Source organism: Stylophora pistillata, chromosome 7 (assembly GCF_964205215.1).
Source record: "Stylophora pistillata chromosome 7, jaStyPist1.2, whole genome shotgun sequence".
NCBI lineage: Eukaryota > Metazoa > Cnidaria > Anthozoa > Scleractinia > Pocilloporidae > Stylophora > Stylophora pistillata.
This window is the reverse complement of record NC_142525.1, coordinates 9,254,337-9,264,815: the sequence shown is the minus strand read 5'-3', so window position 1 is coordinate 9,264,815 and position 10,479 is coordinate 9,254,337. Positions and strand designations below refer to the sequence as shown.

At 43.1% G+C, this 10,479-nt stretch overlaps 2 protein-coding genes across 3 annotated transcripts in view; one reads left to right on the top strand and one right to left on the bottom strand.

The window, feature by feature from the left end:
* Window positions 1-1,325, top strand: part of LOC148726530 (uncharacterized) — a 2,913-nt gene extending 1,588 nt beyond the window's left edge. The window contains exon 1 of the mRNA XM_088726887.1: window positions 1-1,325. This exon is cut by the window's left edge and continues 1,588 nt beyond it. Within this exon, the coding sequence (XP_088583013.1) occupies window positions 1-1,083 (1,083 nt within the window). The 3' untranslated portion in view covers window positions 1,084-1,325.
* Window positions 1-9,686, bottom strand: part of LOC148726529 (uncharacterized) — a 23,961-nt gene extending 14,275 nt beyond the window's left edge. For both annotated transcript variants that reach the window (XR_015989335.1, XM_088726906.1), the window contains exon 1: window positions 9,508-9,686. Coding sequence is in view for 1 of the 2 variants with exons in the window: in XM_088726906.1 (XP_088583032.1) it covers window positions 9,508-9,607 (100 nt within the window). In the remaining variant the exon portion in view is untranslated. The remainder of the gene's footprint in view (window positions 1-9,507) is intronic.
* Between the last annotated feature and the right edge of the window lie 793 nt (window positions 9,687-10,479).

Here is a 10,479-nt window from a genome sequence, read left to right as displayed (position 1 = left end):
CTCGTGTCAGCTATCACCGAGCATGCTACCACACACGAAGAACGGGATCTTTTAGTACTCCCAGTTCGCTTAGGCGGGCTAGGGCTAATCAATCCAGCCAGAACCGCATCACAAGAGTATGAGGCGTCTGTTAAGATCACAGGCCCTCTTGTGCGGCGAATTATCGAGCAAGCCCAAGAGCCACCAGATGAGACGGAAATTAAGACCCTGCAAGCGAATGCACGAAGAGAAAAAGATGAATTGTTAAAGAGGCAGTGTGAGCAAGTGAGGGAATCCGTGTCTAGCAAAACTGAACGCGCGGTAGAGCTGGCTGCGGAGAAAGGGGCCTCGAATTGGTTGACAGTGATCCCGATAAAGGAGATGAATTTTAATTTGAACAAAAGAGAATTCAGAGATGCAATTAAATTAAGGTATGACTGGGAGATCGCTGACCTACCTGCCATGTGCACATGTGGGGACTTTTTTACCGTTGATCATGCTATGGTCTGCCGGCATGGTGGGCTGATTATTCAAAGGCACAATGAGATTAGGGATCTAGAAGCGGAAATGTTGCGCATGGTTTGCACTGACATAGAGACAGAACCAGTTCTTCAGGAAATCACTGGGGAAGAGCTAAACAGAGGCGCAAACAGAGCGCCCGATGCTCGACTAGATATCCACGCTCGCGGGTTTTGGGACAGACAACAATCTGCGTTCTTTGATGTTCGGGTGTGTCACCCAAACGCAGATTCGTATCGAGAACTGTCTCCGAAACAGATATTTCAACTACATGAAAATGAGAAGAAGAGGCAATACAACAGGCGGGTTTTGGAAGTGGAGCAAGCGACATTCACACCATTAGTTTTTAAAAGTACAGGTGGAATGGCCGATGAATGCAAGAGATTCCATAGCCGCCTCGCAGAGTTACTTGGTTTAAAGAAAGGAGATGACTACGCTACAATTATAGCTTGGATAAGGGCGAAGATATCTTTTGCTATTTTACGTTCAGCTCTGCTGTGTCTCAGAGGAACCAGGAGAAAGAGAAGAGTAGCCAATATATCTGACACTGACATTACATCGGAAAGTGCGCAAGCCAGAATTTAAGTAGTCAATTTTTCAGTATGTAGCTTAGTTTACTGAACTTTTAATTTTTTTTTAGAGAACTGCTTTTTGTGAAATATTTTTAAGGAAAAATCTATTATTATTATTAAGTTAATTCCGAAGAGATTCAAAACTTTTCTCTCAGTTAGAGACTTTTTAAACTTGTTTTGTAATATTTATACCTTAATCATGATCATCATTATAATTATTGTAAGAAGTGTGTATCCATGAGCTTTTTCTGGAATTTTTACTGGACTTTAAAAAAAAAAAATTATATGCTATTATTATTATTATTATTATTATTACTGTCATTATTATAACTGTATCATTATAAATATAGATAGGTATGTGTAGTTTATTTCTATTTTGGAGGCCTTTTGTAAGGGGAACCTTTTCCTGTTTCTTGGCCTTCCCCTCAGCTTTGTATATGTGTTAAGGTTGTTGAGAAAATGATTAACGTAAAGTAAAGTATTCTACACTTGACCGGTGACATCGCACGCGTTACAAAGAAAGGCGCCAAAACAGCGTCAAAACGACCGTTGGCAACAAAGCGGCTACGGAAAAGAGGTAAGGAGACTTCACATGTTTTATTCCTCGCTTCTATTATCCTTTGAAATCTGTCTATATAATGTGTCCTTTTTTTAACGGCCCACACGTACGCTTGAAATGCGATCTTAATATGTTAGTTATTGCCGTTAATGAACTTTATACCGAAAGTCACACACAGTACCCTTGGGCCGCCAAAGGCGTGCCAAGCTCACGTCTCGAGCAAAAGCGGAGGATTATTTCATGAAAGTGTCACGCGTTGTGTGACGCGGTGTTAAGTTACACGATAAACCGTCGAGAATTTGAATGCGTTACAGTGGAACCCCGATACAACGATCCTCGATAAAACGATATTTCCAGTGCAACGATAAATACGCTATGTCCCAGAAAAAGCTACAGTAAAATGTATGGGACAGCATCCCGTCTCGATATAACGATAACTCGATACAGCGATCCAATTCCACTGCTCCCTTGGCATATCGTTAGATCGGGGTTCCACTGAATAAGGAATAGTACGGGGAACAAAGTATGGTCGATTTAAAACACTAAATATTCATAAATATGAATATTTTACACTTTAGATAAGTAAACCTTACTCATTCCTCGTGTGTGGCGTTGTGTTTTTTGGCGATTTCCGTCATTTTGGGCTTGCTTTGCCGTCACTGTTTTGTCCTGTTACAGCACAGGCGTCCCGTCCTCACGCCTTGTGTGACGGAGTGTTAAGTTACGCGAGTAACCGTTGAGAATTTAAATGCGTTATAAGGAATAGTGTGCTGGTGGCAGTATTCGCCACAGGGTGTGTGTGATACGTCTAATGCAGTAGTGTAGTTGTAGCTAGCATTGCACACCCCGCTTTCTACCGTCAGCTGCTGCCGCTGGCTAGTTCCGCCTAGGGGCAAAAAGGGAGCCGAGTGCGCAAGTCTCCCCTGCCGTACATAGCCTCTCCACCACCAAGACTTTTGCAGTGCCTCCTCGTAGAAACACACGGTAACTGGGCGTCTCGCGACTCCAGGCAGAATCTGTAGGGGATCTCGGAGCAGCAGTGGGCCATAGAGACATGGTGTCCAGACCCACCGACGTGTAAACACGCCCTGGCGCCATGTCAGCCACTGCCCCAACTATGGGAAAATAGCAGTCGGATAGTAGACGACTACCGCATGCAAAGACCAGGTCCGGCAGACAGCACGGAAGAAACCACTCAACTGGTTCAACGGGCAAGAAGGCGCTCTTAGCACGGCGTTTGTGGAGCGCTAATAGGGCAGAGTGAAGACAGTAGCACTACTTCTGGCCATCCACTGCATCCCTTCCACCACCGGCCGTCTCGACTTTGTCGTGCTACAGGACCAAGATGGTCAGGGACGAGAGAGTGAGGCCGACGATCTGCGTAACTCCCCCTCACTTTAATCCATTTCAGGCGCAAGTCATGACTTCATTTTCCAGCACTTCCCTTCTCCCAATTCCCCCTTTTCATAATCAACTCCTGTCAAGTCCTGCGGCGATGGACGAGTGGTGATGCGACAGGTGTGGACACACTTGCAGCCGTAACCACAATACTACACTTAGGCGGTTCAGGCCTCAGTGGTCGCTTTCCAGTAATAATAATAATAATAATAATAATAATAATAATGATAATAATAATAATGATAATAATAATAATAATAATAATATATATATATATATATAGTTAGATAGCTCTCGCTTGGCTTTGCCTTTTGGCTACCTTGCGATTGAGCACTCTACACTGGGGTTGCCATGCATTTAGCCTTCGGGCGAAGCTCATCACCTTAGTTGTGATTTGAGCACTCGCGCATGGCAACGTGTCTGCACTTGGTCCCACAAGTGTAGCGCCCAGGCAATGGTTTATTCCAGAGCTTGGCCCAGTGTATGCACTGCACTGATGAGACCCACATAGGTCGAAACAGTGTGCACTGTCTGCAGTATATATATATATATATATGCCAAGAAGTAGAGGAGGGCGGGAATTGCGCTCTGTTTAAATGGAGTACAAAGCCGCAAAAATTAAGGGTGCAGTCCGACTCCATGGCAATGAAGATCGTGCACTGGGAATGGTACGGGAGTTTGAAGAGCAAGCGGCGAGGATGGGGACGTAGGTCAATTTTTAAAGAAGTGGCTAAGTGCGCGGAGGAGTTGGGGCTGGAGTTGGATTTGGAACATGCGCAAGGGATCAAGAAAGAGGTGCGGAGGTGCCAAATTGAGAAGTTAGAGGATGAGATCAGAAACCAACGGTGGCAAGGGTGTTTCTGGTGGCTCACAGAGTGGAAGAACTGCTCATCACACACAATTGATGGACTCGTCGAGCTATTCGAGCAGCTATTGCCAACGCGAGTATACACGAGTCAGAAGACCCCCACAAGCGGAGAAGGCGAGGTGAGGTGCAGATTATGCGGCAAGGCTCCAGAGAGTGTGGCACATATCTTGTCAGGATGCAGTGCACTGGCCCAGAGCAAGTATCTCTCTAGACACGACGCAGCACTGAAGGTACTGTTTTACCAACTGTTGTATGATGAGGGATTTATAGGCGAGATACTACCCCGGTGCTCACCCGACAAGCCGAAGCCCGTGTATGAGTCAGAGAATGTTAAAGCTTATTGGGATGTCCCTATATATGCTGATGAACAAAAGGTCAGATGCAATAGGGTGGATGCACGCATTGTAAATCATATGTGCAAGAGAGTTGTGACGCTGGAAATGAGCTGCCCGTGGGTAAACAATCGGATAAGAAAGGATGAAGAGAAGACACTGAAGTACGGACCCCTTCGCTGGGAACTAAGGCAGCAGTTCCCAGGCTACGATGTGAAGCAATATAACATCATTATGGATGCCCTCGGGGGGTGGTCACGGGAGCTGGATGTCATGATGCGCGAGCTGGTGGGAGGCAGAAGCACAGACGTACTGCGAAAGATGCAGAGGGCAGTGCTCTCGGACACGCTGAATATTGCCCGGACTTTCAAGGTGGCAGTTTGACTTTCTGTTAGAAGGAGGACCGTAGACACAACGGAAAAGCTTTTTAGGATTAGTTAATGTACATTTATTTTTTTACTCCATGGCTCACAGGTTACGGGTTTCGCCCTGTGCTGCCTGATTAGAATGTAGCATTCAGTTGATTTCTCTGCGACATAATGATAATTATAATATTTATACAGGATAACTCCTTCAGTGTATTAAGCACTGGTATCAATGGGGGTCCTGTTATTAAAATACTTAGTTAAAAAAATACAAAAGGTCTAAAAGGTAAAATGCACTGAGAAGAACTGTCGCATGGCCGACATCAATAAAAGGAGATGTACATCTACACGATAACATCTAATAATTGACGAAAAAATATTTCGTGTCCCTTGAGAATTCAATAAAGGATTCCTTTGTTTTAAATGGCGAGGGAGATCGTTAAATTCCTTCGCGCCTGTAAAATAGGAAGATTTCTTGGTGACCTCTAGGTTGACTTTTGGAAGACGAATGTCATTACAGCGTCTAGTCGCAAATGTGTGTACAGAAGTATTTAAATTAAAATAATTATTCAGATAAGGCGGTCCTGAGGCATTTTCTAGCTAACAAGACAATATGAGGTTCTCGTCTATTAATTAAGGGTACTAGAACTAAAATAACATTCAGCTCTTTAGTCTTGAGACCAGAATTTGGAAAAATTAAATTTGCAGCTTTAGGCTGTAAGCTCTCGAGTACATCAGAATTAACTTTACCACAGCCGTACCAGGCCACATCACAGTAATCAAAAACAGGTAAAATCATCATCTTGTAAAGGCGTTCAGCAGCAGCCATGGGAATAGAAATTCTCAAACGCCTAAAAACACCCAATTTCGGCCTGAGACATTATTGACTGCGTGCTCAATATGTTTGTTAAAACTCACGAGCTGATCAATTACAACGCAAAGATATTTGAAAGACTCGGATTTTGTCAAGGAAGAACCAGTGCAGGATAAGCTTATATTATCCTCCCTCTTAGGCCGTTGTTGTGAGCCATATATTACATATGCAGTCTTGCTCACATTCAAAAAAGCTTATTTTCTTGCATCCACGAAGAAATACGGTTGATATCATTGTTTAGACTTGCATCCAACTCAATAGCAGTTTTAGCGGTAAAAAAACAACACTGTATTGTCTGCATAAAGCAGAACTTGCGAGAAACAAATACAGGAGGGCATGTCGTTTAAGTACGATATAAAAAATAGGGGCCCCAAAATTAACCCTTGAGGGACGGTAGAAGCTATATCCAGGGGCGAGGAGAGAGCTTTGTCGAGCTCTACGCACTGGGAACGCACTGTTACATATGCCATATCTCTGTAGCTTGTTTAGAAGGGTATGGTGGTCTAGCGTATCGAAGGCCTTCCTCAGGTCAATGAAGACCGCCCCAGTGAGAAGATCATTATCCATATTTCCATGGATTTCATCCACAAAAAAGGTGACAGCTGTTTCAGTGGAGAAATTCTTCTGGAAGCCAGATTGACAGGACGACAAGAGATTGTTAGCGTTTAAATAACTAAAAAATTGATGATATACGACTTTCTCGGCGATTTTGGAAATTACTGGGAGGATAGAAATGGGACGATAGTTTTCCATCTCTTCTCTGTTACCGGACTCGAATAACGGAACAACTCTTGAAGTCTTCCAGTCGTCCGGCACCACTCCAGATGAAAAGGAAAGGTCAATTATGTGAGTCAGACACTCCGAAATAATCGGCGCTCCGTCCTTAAGCAAACGTGCAGGAATGTTATCCAATCCAGTAGCTTTGTTCACTTTAAGCTTTCTCAACAAATTGTAAAGAACGCATTTGGTCTTACTAAACTTAGCTCGAAGATTTCGTTTGTGAAAGTAGTTTCAGTATTCTGCAAAGGTGACTGCCGTCGTTGGCAAAATATCTTGGACGATCTTTGAGATAATTTGTCATTGATGGTTTTGACAATTGAGGTGAAGAAGTGATTAAAACTCTCAGCTATGGCACTTTTACCTGTCTTGAGATCACCATCGACTTTGATTGGAGACATAGATTGTCTTAATTTCTTCTCATTTGGAAGCACTCTCTTCGAAGCTCTCCAGAAAGATTTTGAGTCATCAATGTTTTCGTGAATTAGGTTCCGATTGTAATTGGCTTTAACGGAGCGCACTTGGTTGTTTACTGCGCTTCTTGATCTTCTGAAGGCACTCCAATCTACCTCTTTATTTTTCCGTCGCGCCTTCTTAAGAAGGCAATCTCTTTGTTACATTAATGTCTTAAGTTCATGGGTAAACCAATGGTAGGTTGCCGGGTAGGTTAGGGTAGGTTGCAGTGTACGAGTCAGTGCTGGAATTCTGCAGCCCTCTGGACGACGAAGCAGCCCCCCTCAGGATAGCACTGCTTCCCCCGTGGCCTGGGGAAGGGTCTAGAAAAGGTGACCTAAACATTGTCTGCCTCACCTCTTCCCTGGCCAGCATGCCGCGGCTGGCAGGGGTCCCACTCCAGCGGTAAGAAGAGTAATAAGAAAAGCAAATCATTAAAGGTGATGCCCTACACCTTCGGTGCTTGGAACGTGCGCACCCTAATAGACCGCACTGGGTCTGACCGTCCAGAGAGAAGGACCGCCCTTGTTACCCATGAGCTAGTCCGTTACAACGTGCAGATTGCCGCCCTCAGTGAGACTCGTCTGGCGCAGGAAGGCCAACAGACAGAGCAGCCTGAAAGCTACAAGTTCTTTTGGATTGGAAGTGGACAAGACTATGAGTGGTAAAGTCAATTTAGGTACAATACTCAGCCATCCCCAGACTAATATTTGTATGGAACTCCGACGTCTAACTTGCGAAAAGTTTGAATACATAAATGTTTATCAAAGGTTCTGTACAAATTCAAGCTTTTCGGCCGTGATTTGAAAAGCAGTAATCGGTCCACAAAGTTCCCCCAATGTAATCTAAAGATTTTCATCTTGAACCTTCGCGATCGTTTACTCTTTTGGGCTTCTGAGAACGTCAGTTGTCAGTGTCACGTAACTGTGTCGTGTCACCTTGCTCTCCGATTGGTAGATCAGGACAATGGATTAAAGCGAGGTGTCAACGTGGGGAGGGGGTAAGTATTGTACATAAATTGACCGTACCACTCTTGGTAGAGATAAAATTAACCTTACACCCTAGCCTCTTGCGCGGCCTTGTCCAGTCTGTGAGTCAAAGGCCCTGGTAGAAAAGAACGGCCATGGAAATGATGGTAGAAAACATTCTTTGTCAGTGTATTGCGCGGAGATTTTTCGAATTGAGACACTTTCCATGGTGTAATGATCTTGGATGGTAAGCTTTGGGTAAGAAAAATGCCGAATAGACTGATTTTCTGGGCGCAAACCGCCTCCGCGTGGACAACGGTCCAAATCGTAGTGTGCAGCCTTGACTTCGACTGATAACAGGAACAACAGTGATGGAAAAGCAAGCCCAAAACAGCAGAAATCACCAAAAATCACAACAGACACGCCTGTGGTTACAGAGCGTCCCAACCTCACATCTCGAGCAAAACCGAAGGATTATTTCACGAAAGCGTCATATGTTGTGTGACTGTTAAGTTACGCGATAATCTGTCGAGAGTTTGAATGCGCTGAAGGAATAGTATGGGGAATAAAATATGGTCCATTTAAAACACTAAATATTCCGAAATATGAAAATTTTACACGTTAGATTGATAAACCTTACACATTCCTTGTGTGTCCGTGTGTTTTTTGGCGATTTCCGTCGTTTAGGGCTTGCTCTGCCATCACTGTTTTTCCTGTTATCAGACAGCTACGTACACATATTTTAACTTATTTGTGTGTCCTTTTAAGCTGCGGAGTATGCCTACAATGATCAGAGTACCAAATTGGATTCTTTAATTTTGATCTTCTCAACTCCGTATCCCGCTCGTGATCTGATTCAAGAAGAAGCGCCCTGCGATCGCCCTTGTTTACTTTGCCATGCAAGCGTAACGACTGATCATGTTTATGGAACGTTTTAGGACAACTCGCACTATATTTTCCAACCAATTGTTATGGTAACCTGAATACTCTGCGAAAAAGATAAACAAACGAAGTTTGAACGGTCAAAGACATACCTTAGTCAGTTTTCAGAATTATGCAAATAAGCTTTGACACGTGCGTGATGAAGTACAAAGACATTGATTTGCATTGTTTTCAAGATGATAGTGGATGAAAGCTAGCGAGATGCCTGCGGGTTTGAGACGATCGGTGACCTCATTATTGTATAAACTATCTTCCGATATGTTTTTCTTATCCGGTTTACGCGTGCATTTTGCTAATTCTTTCTTTCGAATTGGTCAATGTTGATATGCATTAACCAATGATATGCAATGATATGCAAGGTCGAAGGGAAGAATGTCTGCTGTGATGAGATCTAGATGATCTGATTACAGCAGTACCCAATAACGAAAGCAAACATTACAATTCGAGCACAACACTTATTCTTTGAAAGAAATCAAGGCTATATTTTAGGGTTATAGGGCAACAAATATAAAATCGAATAATTTGATCCGTGAATTGTGCTTTGATTGATAATCGGAGCATCAGTCAGCGAATACGTCTCAGTGGATGAACCAACTCACGGTACCGACGAGTCAACTGCCGTTCATCACGACGACATTCCTTCACAGAGCCTCAACTTGCGGTAATGCCCTTAATCATATATTGATTGCCTGTGTCGCGATTGCGTTTATATCACTCTTGAATGTGATTATGAAAAGCAATGGAAATTTTGCTCCTAAAGTTCATTTCTCACCAAAGCTGTAGCGAAATAACAAGTCTTGCCGTCGTTTCCGTCTTTCGCTACACAACCAACCCTACTGCTATATTGAAATGCGTTCGAAGTTTCCTTACAAATGGCGGTTTTGTGCCTTACTGAACTTACTTGTTACAAGAGTTGGCACGCACGATATGAAGAATGGGAAGTAAAATCCAATACACCTCATTCTTTTGGCTCCTTGACTTCGTGTAATGGCGTAGATCATAAAAAACTGCTTACCAAAAATGGAGAATTTATCATTTCCACAAATACTTGTTTTTCCAAGTGATTTGCATGTTCAGTGGAGCGCGTAGAAAGAAATAGAATAAATTATCGTAATTACAAATTCGCCTCGACTACGCGCGGCGGGAAAAGTCGGGTCATGTGACTTGCAGTTTAAAGGAACAATTTATGCTGTAAGATTCATTCGAAGCTAGTGATCAACGGTCAACGCAAACATCAAGGGATCCGATTACTGAGAAACACAAATTGTAAGTTTATCATTTCGTTTATCATTTCGATTAAGAATATTGTAATAATAATGTATCCCTAAATTATTTAATTTCAGTTGACTACTACGTAACGATTACGATTACCATGGATGTAAAGAACCGTGTCTTACATTAGTACAAATAAAATCTAACATCGTTGATCCCTGGGCTAATCTTCAAATAAGTAGCCCCTTCAATCATAGGAGCGAATCACCAAGAAACAAAGGAACAGAACAGGCGCAGGCTTCTAGGAATTCTACGCTTAATAAGGCTCGTCCAGCCGCTGTTCGGGAACTAGAGCCCGCGCTCAACTCGAGAGAGCGGCGATAATCTAGCCATCGCTCGATTGGTTAGAGGAAAGCGACTCATCTGCCGAGGAAAGCTTAGAAACACTTTTGTTTTCGTTTTTTGCTATTTTGATATTTATCAATATCAAAAAATATAACCTTCAAGAGCCACGTTCAACCGCCATTGTTATTGTTATTATCCGGGAACCCCATACTTTCTCCCACACACCGAACGGAAACGGCAGAAAAATGCCACGACAGCAGTAGCTTTTGATAATATTTTCATGGCAATTAAAAATATTAATAGGGTATAATCACCA